The 20699-nt window shown below is 42.4% G+C and overlaps 1 protein-coding gene across 10 annotated transcripts in view; it reads left to right on the top strand.

The window, feature by feature from the left end:
* The window catches only part of LOC110971512 (membrane-associated guanylate kinase, WW and PDZ domain-containing protein 2-like), a 123369-nt gene that overhangs the window by 18623 nt on the left and 84047 nt on the right, over positions 1-20699 (top strand). For 8 of the 10 annotated variants that reach the window (XM_051951493.1, XM_051951486.1, XM_051951485.1 and 5 more), the window contains exon 2: positions 18333-18449. In XM_051951493.1, coding sequence (XP_051807453.1) covers positions 18333-18449 — 117 coding nt within the window. Of the gene's footprint in view, positions 1-16084; positions 16481-18332; positions 18450-20699 lie in introns of those variants that run through there. The other 2 variants (XM_051951487.1, XM_051951488.1) reach the window with 2 other exon arrangements.

The following is a 20699-nucleotide window of genomic DNA, read 5'->3' as shown; positions in this document are numbered from 1 at the left end:
TTAGTCACTGGTGATTCATAGACAGAAGTGCGTGTAGTTTTCATCTTATGATGGCATAAATGTGAATATACTTTCTCTTATATGAGTTAGCCTTTAAGAAAGTAAAATATAGTTAAAGCTGCAAGCGGTGTTGAGTGGGTCCTCACATCCCAGCATGCCCACCAGGTGGTGCTGCGACTGAGAGTTTAATTTGGCCTATGGGTGTGATGAGGGCCGGATTCTGATTACATATGTAAAGTTTGAGGCAGATTGGAACATGCACAGGCCAGTTATGCAGCATTCTCTGTGTCATGGCAAATTGCTGAAATTCCGCAACCCGCCATTTCCACACCCTCAAACTCTTGTAGAGCACCTTGATACCTTTTGATCAGCCATGCCTGCTGTACATCCTGGCCAAATTTCAGCTCTGTCAGAGTTACCCTGTTTCAGTTATCTTCAGTTAGCTCTTGAAAAAGTGCAAAAATTGGTCCAAAATGGTCCAAAAACTGACACATAATTCAAAATGGCCAGCTTCCTGTTGGGATTTTGGTATGCATGCAAGAAGCTTTTTTGTGCGCCCTGATGTGTTAAAGATGTTTCCCAAATTTCATAGCTGTAGGTGAAACATGGTTCAGGGGCTGAACTTTTATAATATTGCAGGGGACGTTATGGAGCCATTTTGCCATATACATGTGTTTTTCCATTAAAATATCAATTCTTTTGGACACTCCTGATGTGTGTGCAAATTTTCATGCTTTTTCAAGTATTTTTAGGGCCTCAAAAATGCATTTCTTTCGTCCGAAGAAGAGAGTAAAAGAAAACCATTCGATGCTCCAACCCTAAAATGTTTAACCTGGCAATAGCCAGATTAATAATTGTGTAGTACTTGATAGTACTCCACAATATCAATCTGGGACCGCTCCATGTAAATCCGTTCGGAGGAAAGAGGCACGGACTGGACAATGCAACAGTATATCCTGCCTCTGACAGGTTTGTTTTTAGCCAATCGCGGGATCTTCACAACGAGCGGAGCCAATTGGTAGATTAAACTCTTACCAAAACCCGTTGGTAAAAAAGCACAAACATCTTTACCATCCAGAAATGCGCAAAGCGCCTCTCGTTGTTCTTCCTTCAAAGAAGCGATAGGAGATTCAGCTAAAACTGACTTAATAGCAGCATCTACACGATCGTTGTCCTCCGTTGCCATGTTTGTTTTGATCTACTGGCGCTTGGTGTTGTCGTCACACCCGGATATCCCGCCCCACACACGAATACTGCTGCGTGATTGGCCTGAACCAACTTGGTGCTGTACGAAAAGTGAAGGCGGGAGCGGAGCAAGATGGTTTCTTGAGAGATTTGTGAACTCACAAATATCGCGAGAAATCAACTTGCTGGCAAGGTTATAAAATGTTCAACAGTATGAAAAATGTTTGGACATTAAGGTGGTGTGATATCTCCAAGTGCTGCCTCCTTCTAGTTTCTGTTTTTTCCATTCTTGCGTCCTCTACCAGGAGATTGGGTCAGTGTGATCAGCGTTGTTGAAGAGCATGACAGTAAATATGGTGAACTGGTGATCTTCTGCTGGACAAAGTGGGTGTTGCTGATGGTTTACTCATGACGGCACAAATCCTGCTCAAAGTCAGATTTGAGTTGAACTGAGAGACACTTTAGTGGTCAAGTGTGAAGACAGCCTTCTAACATCTGAACATACGTCCTTACTGTTTGATGAAACATTCAAGTTATGTAACAGACATGTCAGTGGTAGAAACATCCTAGTTGTACAGACTGAGATGTTAAGATACCAGCCTCCACCCTGAAATAATGGGAGTGAAAAACATGTTTCCTTTGTCATGTTCACAGCAACAAACAATGACGTGAAGCAGAATTTGTCTTGTCAGAAAGTGTCCTAAAATAACCCACAAACACTGTCGACAGAGACAGGCTGATCTCTCTGTTAGGAATTTGCTTGAATAAAAAAATGCTTGTTTTCACCAGAACAGGGACAAATTAAATCTAAAAAATTGCTGTTAATATTTTGGATTCTCATTTTTCAGTTCTGTTCGAACCACGGTGAGGAAATCTATTTCTATTGTGATGAGGTGGAGGCCAGAATCTGAGAGAACAATATCTCAAACCTTGGCAAATGAAACATGGGTGACTCAGTGTTCTGTATCTTTTTCTGAGGTTGGCTCCTAAAACTGTGCTCTCTGCAGAGACTAACTGAATTAGTTCTGTCACTGTCCCGTCTTTACCGGCTTTTCAACAAAGTAATTGTGTTTCTTAATAACTTTCTAGTCTAGAACACAAAAGATTCAACTGTCAGATATGCTGCAATGCTTCAGTGTTAGTGTTTCACTGTTTTAGTTCTAGTATTTTGCTGGTGGTCAGATGCAGATGTGTGGTAATTATCGGTTTGCATCATGTTAAATGTGTGGATTTTCTAACAGTAATGTAAATGGATGCGCTCATAATGAAATGACAATCACTGTCTCGATGAGTCCGAGCAGCCTTTGTGGGGAGCCGATAAGTATTTTCCATCTAACTTGTTAGGATGAGAGTTATAGCAACTTCTCTCAGACTTTATGGGCTGGGTGTGTATTATATTCTTGTTCATATACTTCATTCTAAGATGTTGTAATAGAGGAAAGAAAGGAGCAATCAGGTCAGCACAGTTGAACTGAATTCAATTCATTTTAGTTTGGATTTAGCAGCATGAAGGGGCCCTTAATCACTACAGACAGGCTTTATTAGACTATCAGACCATAGCAGCCAAGTGATGCATTGGAGAGGAGAATCATTATGATGCTCAGAAGGTGGCCTTCTCTCAGCCACAGCTGCAATTATTAATTTTTTCTATTGACTTGGAACACACCCGTTGCTGGTGTGAACCCCTCAGGTTATCGACTGCTGCGCCCCCAAACCCATGAATTTCTTATTCCTCTCTGTGGCTCCTTCGCGTCTCGTCTCCGTTTTCTCCTCCATTATTGTTACTCATCTTCCTACTCTTATAAAACCGAGGATGAAGTGTTTGAGGTCACGCACGCTTTCACACCTTCTCCACCCTCTTTGCCTGTGTCGGCTTTTTGCTTGACGTTTCATTACGATGCGTCTACAAGCACACGGCTTCCTGCGTCCATCAGTATTTATCTCATCAGCGAAGACGTGCGAGGAGCAGCGAGACGAGGACTTTATTTGCCTCCCGCAGCAGCAGCAGCAGCAGCAGCAGGAGGAGGACGCCATCAGGAATATTAGGGTTGGCAATTCCTATAACCTTCCTCCTTTAATCCTGAAGTCTCATTTGTTATGCGGGCTTGTTTCTCTTTATAGTGACTCAGAGGTTGTAAATGTGTGTCTGGCCTTGATTACGGCTCTGCAGAGAAAGACATGGGAGAACATCATCATTAAGACAAGTCTGAGGATGGGGTGGGATCAATATTAAGACCTTTAGGAGAGAGGCTCTGTCATTTACTATTAATAATGGGCCCTGCCGCCTGCTGTAATAACACCATTAGGAGTACAGGAAACAGATACTTCATCCACAGTTAAATGGTCTTCACAATACACCCACATGAAGAAAGCATCAGTACATACAGTACACAGTATTATTCACACTCAGACGCCCTCGTGGTACCTGTGCCTACTTGGGGCTGTTAAACAAGCAGAAGTAAGCAGTCTTAAAGTGGACCACTGGGGAAGGGCATGAAAAGAGAAGGGAATTAAGGAAGTAAAATGTCGTATGGAACTGATAGTAGGCAAAACAGAACAAGAGAAATGAACAGACTGTGGGAAGCAAAGAGGAAAAACATGCGATTTAATAAAGAATGCATAAGGAACAAGCCCAGATCTCAAGAAATCGATATCAATTAGATGCAGTAACTAAGATTTAACTGTATTCATCCAGTGGGATACACATGCAATACGCCATGATATACATAATGCAGAGAATGTAGGCTTTACTACATGTACACTGATGTGTGTATAATATATTAATGAATAAAAAACAGCAAAAGACAAAAAGTAGGAAAAATGAGGGTGCATGTGAAGAGCAAAGAATTAAAAGAAGCATTCAAGCAGTAAACTGATTAGTTTTATGGCGAACATTTTTAGAGCTTCTGTGTTGAGGTTTTCTGTTTTTAGAGAGACAGAACCAACAAATGGAAACTGACAGAATCAAATAGTAAAAGTAAAGTGAACCTGTAGGCTGCAGAATACACTTTGACTTAAGATTTTCCTGTAAGTCTGTGTTAAAGGTTCGAGTTCTACGGTTCTCCTTCTCCCTAAAGCGTCCTTAAAATGTTGACTTAGTGTTTCAACTTCCATCTTATTTTGATTTTTCCCTAAATTAGTTTAACAGTTTTACAAGAGGTCTTTAAAAAAATGAGACAAAACTTAAGGTCTTTGAATATCTCTCAGCCGAAATACATGGCTGAGTTTGTGGATATAAATTAATAAAATTAAAGGTTCCAGACTATTTGAATTCATTTTCATTGCCTTTCCTCTGCTCCCACATTGGTTGTTTACTGTTTGCTGGATTAAATTTCTTTTTAGTCTTTTATTGTATTCATCCCAAAAGTATAATCTTTACCTTTTCTGACCACTTTTCTGGTATTTTTTTGTTGTTATTTTTCATTTAATATTTGTACTTTCTAAGATGATGCAAAGTAAAGCAAAACAGATAATCTCCATGCTAAGTAAAAGCTTTTAAAAGGATTCTGTGCAACAAGTTTAAGTAAATCCTTAAGCAATGATGAAATTAAGCCTTTTGTGTCAAAACATACAATGTTTTGTGTAACTGAAGCTATGTTTATCGCTATGCAGGTGTAGGAGCCTAAATGCAGTTTATTTTATGTTGGACATTGACATTCAGTGATTTAGAAGTTAAGAAATACACATCTCATAATTTCAGTAAGATAATAAGTTAATGGTTAAAATGTCTTATAATGACAGAATGATTGATAATTGAGTTAAGCTAAAAACGTTTAAAAATCTCATTCATATTACATTTGTGGCTTTTTGGAGCAAGTTGTTGTCAGTCAAGTTGTCGATAATCTTATTTGTTTGTGACTGCACTACTTTATTTTGGTAGATTCATAATGTGACATGAGAGTTTGGGCCAGGTGGTCACACACACAGCAGTTCAGTCAGGCTAAAGGAGAGTGGAGCCACACAGTTTTTTGACCTCTCTTTTGTGGATCGATTCCTGCTTCTATTAACTGTGGAAATAATTTTGTACAACGTTTTTTGTTTTAAGTAAACCTTTAAACGAGTCAAGACGTTCTGTGGAATTTTTCGTTGTGGATTAGTAGGAGTGGAATTGTCGAGCGTCAAGCTAACGGCTACATTCATTAGGAACTACAGCAGGAGTATAATTTTGATTTATCTCCAAATATGAAGCTGAAAATGGTAACAAGGTACTTTAGGTTGTTTATTAAAGAGCAAACAAATATTAAAATACATGAACCATCAGTCCAGTTCTTCACCTGTGATGCTCTGACATTGTAAAGAAGGAAAACCTCTTAACAGCTTTGCTTTTTTCAGACTACTGGTTCTTTATACTTTTAGCATGAATCCGTTCAGTAAAGTCAAATTATGTGCAGCAGATAAGAGTCAGCCTCACCTCCTAGTCATATTAAAAAACAGAAGAAACAGGACTAGAAAACGTGTCTTCAGTTTGAGGTAAACGGCAACATAATGTGATGACATCCCAGGTGTGAATCCGGTGGTTGACCCCTGATATTTGCTGAAAGTGTGAAAGAATTAAGAGCTCAGTTGATGCACAGCTGGCTGGAGCAGAACCGAACGAGGAAGTAGACGAAAATATACAGTGTTCTTCTTTTTAGTTATGCCTCCGTGTGTTTCTGGCTGACTCCTGCCCTGCAGTTTTGTACTTCTCCGTAACCCGTGTAACCTCTTGTGGGAGTACGGGAAAGCTATCGATCACAGAGTCTCTCTCTGAGTTTTGTTCTCCATGACAACCGCTCGGGCGCAGCACCACTTCACCTCAGCTCTCCCCAGACACCCCCGATCTCAGCCTTTAACCGGCCCTCAGTTGTAGTAGCTGTGTCTTTGTGACTCTGTGTCTCTGGGGTTTGACCAGGATGTTGTTTTTTTGCGTTCTTGTGATTATCATGAGGCTTTATTTACATATTTATTTAAAACATGCAGCGTTGCAATTGTAAATGTGGATAAACACTGCAAAAACTCTAAATCAGACCAAGTCTATTTGTCTTATTTTTAGTCAAAATGTCTCATCCCGCTTGATTTTAGATAAATTCACTGAACAAGTGACATCACAGCAAGATGGAGGGACTTGTTTTAAGACAGCCCATCTTGAAATTATCTTGTTTTAATCCTCCTGTTGTCCTGTGGGTTAAATTGACCCGTTTTACATTTTCAACATTTTTGGGAAATTTTTGAACATTTTTTGGTGGAAAAAAAATAAATGTTAAAAAAAATTGTTTCTTTAAGAATATTCAGGAAAAAAACAACCAAAATCCAGCAAATTGCGCTGGATTTTGCTTGATTTTTTTTTCTAAATATTCTTAAAGAAAGTATTAGAACTTTTACTGATAAATATGTAATCACTTTAGATATTTTTAGGATTTTCTTTGGAAGATTTTCTTATTTCTTGCCAAATTTGGGGATTTAAAAAAATTTTTTAAGCGAGACTTTTAAGGAATTTTCTTAATGAAGATTATGCAAATTTTTTATAAATTTGGGTAATTTTTTGCTGAATTTTTGGATTTTTTTTTAGACAAAGCAACAATATTTTTTGGTGCCGTAAATGAGGACAACAGGAGGATTAAGACACCTAAGCTTGACAATCCTGGTAAAATGTAACTTAAAATAAGTTTTCCCTGCTAATTTTAAGATCTGAATATTCTAAATATCATATCTTATTTCAAGAAATCTTACCAAGCCACTTTTCACGTCTTCTATTGGCAGATTTTTTCCCCCTTATTTCAAGGTAAAAGTTCTTTGAAATGAGTTTATTTCCTTGTTTTGAGAGGGACATTTTTTTTCCAGTGTATACAATCTGAATTTACATGCAGACATGGATTCCTGAAGTGTGACTGCAGGGTTGTTTTGTGCTTAAGAGTTTAGCAGTGAAACTTTGCGAGGTGACAAAGTTGGAGAATCGATGCAGCGGGTCTGTGCTCCCCTCCTCACTCGGCCTCCTGGGAGAGTGAACATGTCAGACCTAATTATGGCTTCCCAAACCAAACAAAATGGCTCCTGTTGGTTCCTGTATCTCTGTGCTCCTCTCTCAAGCCTCATGCAACACATTAACCTCTGCCTTGTGGAAGACACTCAGAAGTATGTGTTCGACATTTTAACAGTGTTGGATTTGCACTGATGTCTGGATCTGTCTGTCTCCTGTAGGCTGATGCTGAGTTGGTTCACACACAAACGTTTATTTGATTAAGCAATAGGTCAGCCAACAGAAAATTATTCACCAGCTATTGTAATAATTATTCTATTGTTCACTGGTTTGTAGCTTCTTGGATATTACGTTGTTGCTTTTCTGTGTTGTGAATAGAATAACTTAAGGTTGGACAAAACAAGACAAACACGATGTTGTCTTGGACTCTGAGTAGTTGTGACGGGTATTTTAATCGAGGAAATAATCCTCTTTGTAAATCAGTAAAGACAAACCAGCAATAAATGGCAGGAAAAACAGCAAGTCAAGCAAAACATTAAAACATTACCATCTCAAATAAAAGAGAAAGACCGGGACACAGGCCAAATATACGTCTGAATACTACTCAGAACAAGGTGAAAGCTGCGTACGTTTACCTACCTATTCCATTCACATATATCCATGTATGTCTAACGGAGCACAACAAAGCAGGAAATGAAAAAATAATGTCAGATTAATGTATTGCAGGAGACAAGAGGGCTTTGCGTTGGTGTTGCCAATAATGAATATGTGCTTTCTCCTTTTCTTCTTGGGAGCGTGCAGTCTGCAGTCCGGCTGGCTCGACCTCAGGCTGGATGCTGTTTCGAGGAAGACGGCTTGTCAACATGAATGACAGGTGTTGGAGTGTGATCTTGACCTGCCGAGGGCGTCGAGGGCAGGATTAACAATTCAGTCAGCTGCCTCACAGAGAAACGTTGCATTGTTATCAGTCCTGTTATTATAGCGCTGCTCCGCTCAAAGATTTTCCTTTTGTAACAACTGGTAGTTCAAACCAGCGGCTGATTAGTCATTGCATGTTTGTATTCATTTAAATATTTAGGGGAATAGTCTGATTGGATTAGAAACATTTTTAATACTATGCAACATTAGAGAAATGCAAAATTGTAAAAATAAGCATTTGAAGTCTAAATTTTGCATGAAGGAAGCTGCAGAAACACCAGAGAAAATACTAATGATTTTGAATGTTGGAAAGACCTACAAGGAACATTTTGTTTATTCACGAGGGCCGATCAAAACTAGTAACTGTCAGGAGTCATTATATAAAACAGTGGTGTAGTCTAGTTTATTCTAGTGGGTAAACTCAGATTTTTCCCCTCGTATGCCCCGTCCTGGAGCGACATCTGGAGCAGCAGCAGCACCTCCTTAATTTCAACCAAACCACCAGTTAGCTAGTTTTAGATGTGATTCACTGTGACGGCGATAGCGTCAGCAGCTCCTCTTCCCTGCCATCAGTTAGAGCTGATGTGACCCCTTCTTTAGACTCCCTTTCTGAAATGTTAACGTTAGCTCCAGTTGTACGATTCCCCGAAGCGGCAGCGTTCACAGGACGAGCAGCAGGCTTATTGAAACACTGAAATCGTGTCGTTTGGTTTTGCTTTCTTCTCACTGTTTTTTCTCCACTGACTAGCGTTGGACCATGTGAGGTTGTTGACTCGCGCCCCTCTTCTTCTAAGCCGTACACCTTTTTCCCGCTGTACAACTTCACCGCTTCCTTAGTAGTTTATGTAGGGTTCATGTCACGCCTGATGGAAGCCCCTATGGTCAAAAAGAGTCTGCCTCGTAACACAGAAACGGCGAATTTATGAATGGGAACGTGAACGTTATGTCAAGAAAACATACTGATATGTATCTTTGTGCATTTTTATGTGATTATACGGAAATTTGGGACCTTTTCTAGTGGCTATGCGGCGTATACCTGCGTAGCCCGTAAACGACACCACTGGTATAAAATTATACCACAGGACACTTTACACACATTTTTGGACATTGTGGACCTCAAACTGGAGCAGAGAGCAAATGTCACATTTTGTGTTAATCAGCAGCCAAACTTCATGTCGAGTTTCATCATTGGCGATGAGAGGTTGGTCTGCGGCTACCACAGAGAGAAGAAACAGCAGTTTGCAGGGCTCCAGACTAACTTTTTTTCCTAGGAGCACAGTGGCCCCTAACTTCAAAATTTAGGAGCGCAACCAGAAAATTTAGGGGTGCACACCAAAATCAACTTGCAAAGTAAATATTCACATTTCCTCTCGTTTTCACTGCATTACTGATAAATATTTGCACAATAAATGCAGAAACTATGTTTTCAATTCACATTTTATTGTGCAGCACTTGACAAAAGATAGCAAGAAAAGCACTCAGAGTGCAGTACTCCACCAAGGCTGCTCAGTTGACGGATCATTTCCGACAGATGAAATCTTTAATAAAAATGACCTTGTGCTGAGCACAAGCATGTGTTATGCATGTGCACGTTATGTATTTATACCGAATCACGTGTAAATTACTCTGATAAAGGTCTGTTGATCAGATAATCAATTTTGGAAAGCCTTTGTTTCGCTAGTGTTAAAATAACCCTTTTCTTTCAGGCTTTTATTTTGAAGGTGTATGCTTAATGCTACAGGCTTTTATTTTGTGACCAATTTAGCGCACAAGTCCAGGTTTCTTGACATACCGAAGACGCTGCAGAAAAGTCAGAAAATTCACGTAAAGATGAAAGAAAACGGTTCCACGCTTTTGCTGTCTAGCAAAGGATGTGTTTAAACGTAGAAGCAGCTGGAATGAGGACAAGAAAGGAGTGAAGGACAGGAAGGTGAATTTCTGTTCAAAATAAGGCTGAACGTAAATACAGGCTTTGTGAAGCATCAGGAGCTTCACCGGAATTCGTCCCCGCTCTCACACACATTGGCCCGCCTTCTTCTTTGGGAGTTAATGTCGGTTAAACCAGCTCATTTGTACATTACTGGGCTGAAGTGTGGAGCAGAACTTTGTAAGCAACAAAAAATATTCAATAGTAATTTAAAAAGTCGGCAAATTTTCTGGTCGCACATGCGCAAGTAGATGAAACATTTACTCGCACTCAAATTTTGGTAGCAAAATGCGACCATTTAGTCGCAGTCTGGAGCCCTGGTTTGCAAAACTGGACATGTGCTTGTTGTTTTTTGCCCAACATTCACGTGATTTTGCGCTGGGAAATAGTTTGTCGTGGTCAGACTGTCATGGCAGAGTTCTACAGGAATGTTCTGATGTGTCTGAGTGGGAACATTTGGTGCTAACGACCTGACCCGTATTGTGATGGCAGGTGGGTTCACACACAACACAGTGGTTGCTCCTCACCCGCCCTATTCACTAGATTTGGAACACTGTGATTTTACACGCTTCCCCAAAATGAATTCCATGTGAAGGGTCACCATTTTACATAATTAAATTCTGCACTCGTTGCAGATGGTGCTTGACAGATGACAGTTGCTGCTTCCACCATCTCTGAACGTTTTGCTCAACCCTCCTATTCCAACACATGTAGGGCATATCTATTTAGAGCTATGCTAAATGGCTAACAAGAGGCTTCATGTTTGAGGTTAACGAATGTCTGCTTGCAGAGTTTAAGTGTGACCTTCTCTGCTTGTCATTTTCTGTCTCTAAATGATTTCCAGTCATGTAAACGATAATGTCTGTCCATGACTGCAGAGCTTGAGTTTCTTTTTTCTCTCTGTAACCCACCAACCAATCAAAACTTGGTCTACAAAAACTCTTGTCATTGCCTAACATTTGATCAATTAGTTCTCTGCACAAGTATATTGCAACTTAAATATTCTGCTAATAGACCCTTTAAAGACCCACGTCACGAATGACGTCACAGCTTTAGCTGGAGGCAAAAGAGGAAGCCGCGGCCGTGACCGAAAGGCGAAAGACTGAGGGACTAGGCTCTATCAACTTTTCTAAAATGTCGTCCTGCTGTGTTTTTGGATGCCAGAATAGGAGGAATGACATTGGCGAACGCAAATTAAAGTTTTATAGGATTCCACCGAACACTCATGCTGAGAGGGAATGAAGACAGTTGTGGTTAAATGCACTGAGGCGAAAAGACTGGACAGAGACGATCAGCTGCAGTCAATTCCAGCCATTTTCAGTACAAAAAATCGCTAATATTCTATTTGTAAATAAAAAATATTCAATTCAATTCAATTCAGCTTTATTCCAGACACTGGGTCCAAATACACACACCATAAGAACAAGGACACAACAAGACACAGAAAAAAATACAATCAAAAACAATAACCCATTAAATATGACGAGAAATACAGGGAATATTGGACGCGCATCGCGAGGTGCATTTCCTTGAAAACGACCGATTCGTGGATTATATACCGACTTCAAGACATGTTTTGGACAAAATAGTTTACTGGCTTGTGTCGTCTGGATGTCCAAGGTTGGATTATGGCCGTTTTTTGTGGAATATTTTCATCTGTGTGTAATAATGAACCCGGAAATGTGAGTCGCGCTGTGTACGTTAAAGCCGTGTACAGAGAAAGGATGGATGGATATTCGTTGTTTGTCGGACAAATGTGTGTATATTATCCGCTGTGGTAATCACATCTGAAAGTGGTTTATACCGGCGGATTCATGAGAATCTAAGCTTTCCATCGGCGTATAGTGTTTGTATAATCGTGTTTTCAGCCTTCGGGCATTCTTTAAATTCCTATGCAAATTAGTAAGTGTACCGCTGGTGGTACACTGAAGTTTAACGGGTTAAAAATGCTCGAGTTTGCAGCGCAAACTCCCAGCGCAAACTACTTCTTGGTCCGCTTTTGCCTCCAGCATAAGCCCCGCCCACAAAAAACGTCACAATGTTTCTTCACAATGGGTCTATTATTTAAACAAATTAAACAAACTAGTTTGATTATTTTCACCGTTCTTGGTAATTTTTAAGGCATATTTAACATTCGTTGTTGAAAGTATACAGTCACATCCATACATCAGGGGTGCACAAGAGTTTGCAGTTTGGATGAAGCCAAAATTAAGTCAGAATTAGTTCCTAAAATGCCCTAATTTAAGGAACTTTATTCACAACAGGGGAGTTGATGAGTGAGAGATGTGCTTCCCTGTTTGTATTTATTTGTGTGTGTGTTTGGCAAAGAATGCATTTTAAAGGAAAGTTAATTTCAGGCTGTTGAGGAGAAAAAAACAAGTCTTCTGTGGAGATTGAAGTAAGGTTGGCTTGGATGCTCAGAGGAGTCTGAAAACTGCAGCAGCAGTAAACAGCAGTGATGGAGTTCATGTCAGGCCGACTTGTTGCTCTAACAATCATAACCGGAGGCTCTTTACTGAAGTAATGTCAGAACAAGCCGGTGGCTCTCAGTCTGGTGTATATGCAGCTGATTTACAGGAAGTCAGAAAACAGGATCATGCTTTTACATTTTACACAGCATGATATAGTTACTATTTAAATAAAATTGCATTCAGAATTGAGGAGAATACTGCAAATCCAGTATTTGATTCTGTTATCAAATTTAAACCCTTTTAAATCCCTTGTTGAATCTGTTCTTAAATGAGGCTATAAATAACTGCCAAGATATATTTTAGGCAGTAAGCCAGAAATACAACAACAGTTTTTAGTGGTAGCTACTAAATTCATAAACAACAGCTACACTAATTGACTTTCACAACATGTTGCACCGGCTTCGAAATGAGATGAGAGGAGGATATAAAATCTTGATTACTGACTGCTGTTGTTTGACATGCTGAAAAAACTGAAATACAGCTGAAACTCAATGTGGCGGCTTCGACTGACACCATCTTATCAGCGTCCAAGTCCTTCAAACTCCCAGATAATCTAAATCTGAGCTAAAACGTCCCTGAGTCCCTGTGATGGTTCCCATCTGATGCTCAAAGTAGCCAAGACCTTAGTTATGCATAATTTTAAGTCTTCATACAGTTTAATTTAGCCATACAGGCTAAAAATGTTTTTGCACCGACTATAAGCAAGTTGTAGCTGTTTAAAAACTGGGGATCCATGGGGATTCATTTGCTTTCAGAGCCAGCCTGTAGTGGACATTTCAGGACTCTTTGGCACAGAATCTTGCTGCTTTACATTAACGCATAGACAAACATGGCTGCGCTGCTGCAGAATTAAAATTAATTTGCTGCCAGCTGCAAAGTTTATCTGCACAGTGCACTGTTTTGATAGCTGCATGCTTCACCTCTAAGGCCATTTTTTCCAGGTTTAAATTGATATTTTCAAAGGATCAGTTTGTAGGATTTAGGGGCATCTAGCAGTAAAGTTACAGATTGTAGTAAACCGTACACCCCTCACCTCATCACTCCCTTTCCAAGCATGTAGAAGAACCACACTGGCTACCACTTCAGTTAAATATGAAAAAGGCCTTCTGTGGAGCTGGTGATCAGTTCATACCATACTGCAGAAACATGGCAGCACGGCAGGCTCTGTGGGAGAGGATCTGCTGCTCATTCTAAGCTACTAAAAAGCACAATTCACAGCTACAGGTGATTACACACGATTGAAAATATAATTCTGTAATGCAATCAGCTGGAGGTTCTGGGTTTTCTCTGGGTGCTCCGGCTTCGTTCCACAGTCCAAAGACATGCTTTGGCTAGCTGGTGATTTTAAATTGGCCATAAGTGTGAGTGTGATCATGCATGGTTGTCTGGATGTGTGTGTTGGACCTGTGATGGACTGGCGACCTGCCTTTCACCCCGTGTTAGCCGGGATGGGCTCCAGCCCTGAGAATCTCTACACAATAAAGCAGTGTGTGAGATAAATGCAGGATTTAGTGATCGATCGATTATCGGCCTGGCATATTATTGAATGTCAGATGACCAGTATATAAAATTAATTAATGTAAAAATGCTTTCCACTGGCTCTGATGCAGCGTCCTCTCTCTGTCTGTGGTCACAGTTCTGCCATTATCTGATCGGTTACACGTCACTGCTAATAGCCAATCAGCACCGGAGAATAAATGTTGAAAAGTTCTCTATTTATTTAACATATTAAGCTTAAATGCACAAAGGTGTTTCGTGTTGGAATTTATCAGGAAACTGGGATTTTCATGTTTGCTGCAGAAGTTTATCTATTCCAAATATTGATTATATGTCTTCTTGATTACAAATAATCAGTACTGGCATTGACCAATACACTGATCCTTGAACAAACGGTGGTTGTGAAAGACAGATGTGTCTGTTTTTTGTTTTGTTTTGTCTGCTTTGATAGAGATTCTTTACATGAGTGTATCTTGCTTCCTGTCTGCAGCATTGTAAGACTTCTGACTGGTAGTGTAAACGGTAAATTTAAAGTCTGGTTGTGGCCAAAATATCTTTGAGTCATTTTTTTCATGAGAATACACTCAAAAACACTTGGAGCAGATATTAATGGTTAATTTATTCTCTTTGATGCCCTGAACCAGTGCTGCTCTCTGGAATGCAGTGTTAGGTAAATCAACAGCTGTGTGAATAAATATGCTTCTTTTGTGTTGCTAAGCAACAAAGATAGCACATCATGGTGTGTTTGCCACCAACCATCTATACATCGCTGTCGGTAAAACTGAGTAGTAATTCCTTTCCAGAGTAAAACAGAAAGCTGTACCTGTTCAGACATGTGGTTTCACTGCTCCTTGTGTTGGATGGATTCTGCTCCGTCCATATTTGAATCTAAACACTCCGTGGGAACTCTTTTAACTCACCCAGCAGCAAGAGAACAGACACATATTTACGAGATACTGACCGTGTAAATTCAGCAGACAAGCCCATAGAGGCCCAGGATGTGTTTTGTCATTATTTTAGATCATCAGTGACTGCTGTCGAGTCCCTTAACTGCGATTTTTGCTTCCATAACTTGCTTGCGGATGCTGCTTTTTTCATTCTCTTGTGAAATATTTAAGTGCACCATATAGAGGACTTAAATAAAATGGCGTACAGTAAATATAATGCACTGTGTAGTGAATATAGTGTGATGCACATAACTCGTGTACCATCGCATAACGGTGATGTGGTGGAGCTCTGCCACTGACAGCAGCAGGAAGGAGCTGACTTTAAATGGGCCACCTTGTTGAAATGTCCCCACATGGTTGGTGTTATTTGATCAGCTGATGGAGAGTTGATGGGCAGCGTCAGACGGTGTGGCCTGCATGGCTTCTCTGAGCACGAGCTGCACTGATTCCTGTCCGCCTTGATGAGTTTGTGATTGATTGGACTGTCATCTTCTTCCAGTTGCCACAATTTTTTTCTTTTGAAGATCCTTGAAGCTGTTTTTTTTTTTCAGCATTTTCCCTCCTTTGTTGAAGCAGGCGGCCGCATAACAAGCTGACTGTGATGTTCACAGCGCCGACTTAAACTCTGAGATTTCCAAACAGTTGAACCAATGGAGCTTCTTTAAATATATCCCTCCTCCACACTCAGCTCAGTACTCATATCATGAGGCTGGTGTTTGTTTATGTCTTGTATTTTTGACCAAACCTTGCTCAAGACGGTGCTCAAGGCATCTTCCCTGGCATCTGCAGCTGTGAGCTCATCAGCCCTGCATGTTCGTACGACTGTGTGTGTGTGTGTAACCTCAGCGTGACATATGCTGCCGCCGCCGCTGCTGCGTTTCACAGTATTTCTCTCCAGCCTGTGACGTTAACACAAGGTCAAACAGGGAGAGCATCTGGTGGGCGAGACGTGGAGTATTTGAGGAATGTCAGGGAGCAGCTGGGTGCACTCAAACACACGCACAAATACAGACACACATCTACAAATGCTTTCACATGCATAAACATTTATTTGGTTGTGTCACTCAGTGTCTCACTCTCTCTCAGTCTTTCTCAGTCACACACACACACACACACACACACTCACTCACACACACCAAAAAAACCACTCACCACACAAATGCACTCCAGTGCAGTAGCAGCAGCAGCAGATAGGGGCTGCTGCAAGACTATGAAAACTGTCTGGCCAATCTGCTGGCAGGTTGCTTGGAGCCCGGCTTCCCACTGGCACATCTCCTTCTCCTGTTTTTTCTCCCGATGGTCGTCGTCTCTCTCCGTCTATCCGAGGCTCCGTTCATCTCCCCATCCCCCCTGTCCCCGTCTTCTTCTCTGGGATTGAAATTGGCTACAGCCAGCGTTGCTGGAGCGGCGGAGAAGCACAGGCAGGAGGGAGACGGTGAGGTTTCACCGAGGCAGCAGAAGATGTGCGGTGGTTGGTTACAAAGCTAGAGGACGCCTGGGAGGACAGGCTGTCTGTGGATATATATACCTGTGGAGAAAGGGACTGCTTTTATCAACATCTGGCCCAGCTGCTGACGAGGTGCCGGGAATGCACTGCCTTTTTCTTTGCTGTCTGTCTGTCTGTGAACATGTATTGGTGTGCATGTATAAAATATCTTTGTGGCGGTGTCTGTGCATGTCAGAGATGTGGCCTGTGTCTGAATGCAGAGTGATGTGATGTGATGTTTACCCATCTGAGAGCCATGGCAGTCCTAATAATGTACATCAAGGTTTCATCCTGTCTTCCTTTGTTTTCTGGCTCTCTCCTCTCCTCTCCTCTCCTCTCCTCTCCTCTCCTCTCCTCTCCTCTCCTCTCCTCTCCTCTAGCTTTGCTGTTTGTGAGGCATCTCATACTGCTTCACAGCCTTGCTAAAATGGTGTCACTTCTTTACATAAGATGTTACACCAAAAGGACTAATTGTTCCACCAGTGTCACGACCACACATGCATGTATCCGCACAAATCTATGCCGTTTGGTGCAAGAGTAAAGAGAAAAGAGTTTCCCCCTCCATTCCTATATGTCCTCTTTGACAGGTAAGCACTGCGTTAGCCTTAACCGGTAGGCCGAACGCTGTCGACTCAATCTGGCAGGAGGTCACTAGAGTATGCATGAGTGAGAAGACATGTTTGTCATTTGTAAATGCATGGCATGTAACCTCATCCCTCCCGCTGCCGGATGTGATAGTTTTGCATACCGAATGTTGTGTGGAGAATAAGTTCCCCTCCTCTCACCCTCCTGGGCTTCTTTGGTTTGAGCTGAAGGGAGGAGAAACCATTCATGGACATTATCATACAGCGTGTGCCGCACAGATATGTTGGCCTGCGCTTAGGCTTCTGCCTGCACTCGTGTTTGTCGTTTATTTCGCTGTGCTTCAGTCCAGTGACTTAATGACAATGAAGACAGCTTCTGCAGCAAATAATCAGGAGAGACGGGCAGGCAGGAGCACAGATGAGGAGGCTTGGTCTTGTGTCCTCTGTAGCCTTTTGTCACCCAACCTGCTGACACTGCACATTTAGCCCCAAGGGGATCACTGGTTTACACAATTACCATCATCTGTGTGTGTGTGTGTGTGTGTGTGTGTGTGTGTTTGCATCAGCGATGTAGTAGCCTTCGCTGTCTTGCATTGGTGTGAAAATCATTGCCTTCAGCCTGATTAAGCCATTTTGCCTCATGTAATACTGTCAAATCTTGTAGTTTCTCTTAACGCGCTTAACGTTTACCCGTTCTGCCTTTTTATTGCCGCTTAGAGAAGCTTCAGATCTTCAGTTTTACACTTTGGTAACTGTTGGGACGTACTCTCCATCGGCTTGCTCCAACTCTGTGTTTGAGATGTAGAAAAAAACATGTTGAAAGTTAAGATGAAGTGCATCATCTTGGGCACATTTCAAGCCTGACATGTTTGGAAAGTTATGGAGCCGTCTGCGGGTGTCCACCGAGGTGACGGCTGCTCTGGAATCCTGGTCCACCACATGCCAAAAGCATCAGATCTATAATCACTGGACAACCAGTGGATCATTAAAGGCTGAATTCTGGTGGAGCTCAACCAACAATCCATCATTCAGTGTTGTGGCAAACAAAGAGGATTTTGCTCCTTGATCTGCTTCAGGACAAGGAGCAAAAGTAGCACTTTTTGTTTTTGTGTTTTGTCTCGCATTTGTCCAGTCACTATGATGTGTTATTTGTAACTCTGATTTAAAAGTTCTGTAGATTTGAGCAATATTTACTGAGTGTGTGAGAACAGACCAGTGAAATCCTTCTGCTTGTTTCCTGTACAGTTTTGCTTTGCATCAGCCAGTTTAAACATCCAGTAACATTTCTGGATTTTTTTTTTGTGTGTGTTCATTCAAGAGCTCGTGTTAACCTCCGTCTCTCGCTGTGTTTGTGTTTTTAGGGGGGGTGGTTGACAAGGATTTGCGGCACTACCTCAACCTGCGCTTCTCCAAGGGCTCAGTGGACCACGACCACCAGCAGATCATCAGAGACAACCTCTACCTCCGCACTGTTCCCTGTGAGTCCACGTTCTTCTCTCTTCTCCACCGTCTGGCCTCCATCGCTGCATCCCTCCTCTCTTTCGCTCCTCCTTGACCTCCTCCTTCCTCTCTGCTGCTTCATTGTGTCTCTTTCACCGTGTCTTGGATATCATTTCCCCCCCACCCTCCTTCCACACCTCTGAGTTTTTCCTCCTCGCCCTCGGGATGTTGCTCTCTTATTTTTTTTCATCACACTCTCTCTTTCTCTGCGTCTCACCGTCTATCGCTCCTTCTTTTGCCTCAGTCGTCCGGCTGCCGAGCTCTCAGCCTGAGGTTTCCACGGCAACCACCCTCTTGTCTCGAGGCTTGTGTTGTCGTGATGCCCTACCCCCTTCGGCAGACGCGCACAACACACACAGATATACAAAGATAACAACACGTTCCTCTCTGGGATGCGTTGGGGAGATGATTTAGTTCTTTTTTTCACATCAGCATGTGGGAATTTTTACGCGGCAGACAAACGAATCCTCGCTCAGACACTTCATGCCTGTCGGTTGCATGGGAACACTGGTCGTGTTATGAGTGTCTCTTGCCTGTTGGGGGACGTTGTCATTGCTGTGATTGACATTGAGGGGATGTCGTCCCCAGCAGGTCCGCCTTGTGTCAACACACCAAGCAGCTCATGAATCAGTTCTGGTTCTTGACTCTGCAGACGATGCGTTGCTTCCTCTGTGCAGCATCCGTTGATTGGACGCCTTTGGAAGGGCTTTTGTGCTCGTCAGACGCGCTTCCTTTGTTGATCGGCTCTTTCAGGGTGCAGGTCCACGAGGGAAACAAGGCTAGTTTTGACATGAGCTCTAGTTGTTTTTGCGTTGGCCGAGCGCTCCTACTACACTAGATGTCCTCTGCCGGTGTGTTGAGCTGCTGACACAGAAGTGATTGTTTAATACGATCCCACAGCTGCACTGCTCCTGAGCCTCTCTGTCTCTCTCTCCCTCTTTTTCCTCTCCTCCCTCCCTCCATCTCTCCCCCCTGTCGTGTCTTCATCTCTTTGCTTCAGCTCGCTCTCATGCCCCCCCCCCCCCCCTCCTGCCTCTCCCCTCCTTCTCTGCCTCTTTGATTTCTTTTGGTCACCACCTCACTCCATCACATTTTCTCTCCCTTTCAATTTCGACTCCAGACAGCCTCTCCTTCCTTCTCCTTCTCCCTCTGCTTCTCCTTTCTTCTGCCTTTCTCACACTGTTGGCTGGGTAATAGTGCAGTGAAGGCAGACTGACAGGGTGACGGCTGAGGTGATGGGGACTGGCTGAGCTTCAACGCTTTGGCCCCGTTGAGGCTGAAGGACGGCACGTGGCTGTTTTTGGTAGCATGAACCGCGGTTTTGTCACCACATTTCAATTACAGCCGCCTTCCAGCCCTTTCTGAGAATGGAAAGACAGTCATTCTGTGTGATGTGTGAGCAGTAATGACATCCCCATAATTAACTGCCTATCACTTAACAAAGCTGATACAGCGTAATGAAGATTATAGAAACTCAAGACCTCCTGCACTGCAGCTTTGAATCACACGCGGAATATTTGAATTTCATTTAAGTGCCGCTTTGATACTACAGCGATTCCCACAAAACTGTCCCGCTTTTTCTCAGCCGGTCGTGTGTGCGGTTCAAATAAATTCACTGCATCACTTCCTGACAGTCTGGAACTCACATAAGCAGGCGTTGCTCAACCATCGGAGTGACACAGCATCAGACGGCAAAAAAAACAGGCATGATGGTCCTGAGCAGTGCGCTGCTCGTGCCCGGCGGCCTGCTTGTTGTTGTGGTTTGGAGCGTTATAAAATCAGTGTTTTTCTCCCTTGTCTGCAGCGCTCTGACCATGCTGTCAGTGCGGGTCTGTCAGCTTGACAAGCAGACGCCACTCTGCATCACAACATGCTGTCAAGGACGTGGGAGGAAGTGTGCGTGTGTGTGTGTGTGTGTGTGTGTGTGTGTGTGTGTGTGTGTGTGTGTGTGTGTGTGTGTGTGCGTGCATGCATGCGTGTGTGTGTGTTCACACGGCTAGAAGACTCACATGCTGACATCAACTGCTGCATCCTGTTACATCATTCGGCTCCAGGATTGGCCGTTCTCCCCCACTCAAAAAAATAATGAATCGAATGTGATAATTTGCTGTCAGGTTTTAATAGCTCGGTTCAGATGTTGTATTGTGGCCTCCAGGCTGCCCACTGTGTGCGTCTTTGTGTTTGCACGTGGATGTTTGCTTCTTTGCAGCTTTCTTTTGCGCATGCGT

This window comes from Acanthochromis polyacanthus, chromosome 8 (genome assembly GCF_021347895.1).
Source record: "Acanthochromis polyacanthus isolate Apoly-LR-REF ecotype Palm Island chromosome 8, KAUST_Apoly_ChrSc, whole genome shotgun sequence".
NCBI classification, from domain to species: domain Eukaryota; kingdom Metazoa; phylum Chordata; class Actinopteri; family Pomacentridae; genus Acanthochromis; species Acanthochromis polyacanthus.
The sequence above is the reverse complement of the archived record's forward strand: the minus strand, read 5'-3'. Positions and strand labels throughout refer to the sequence as shown.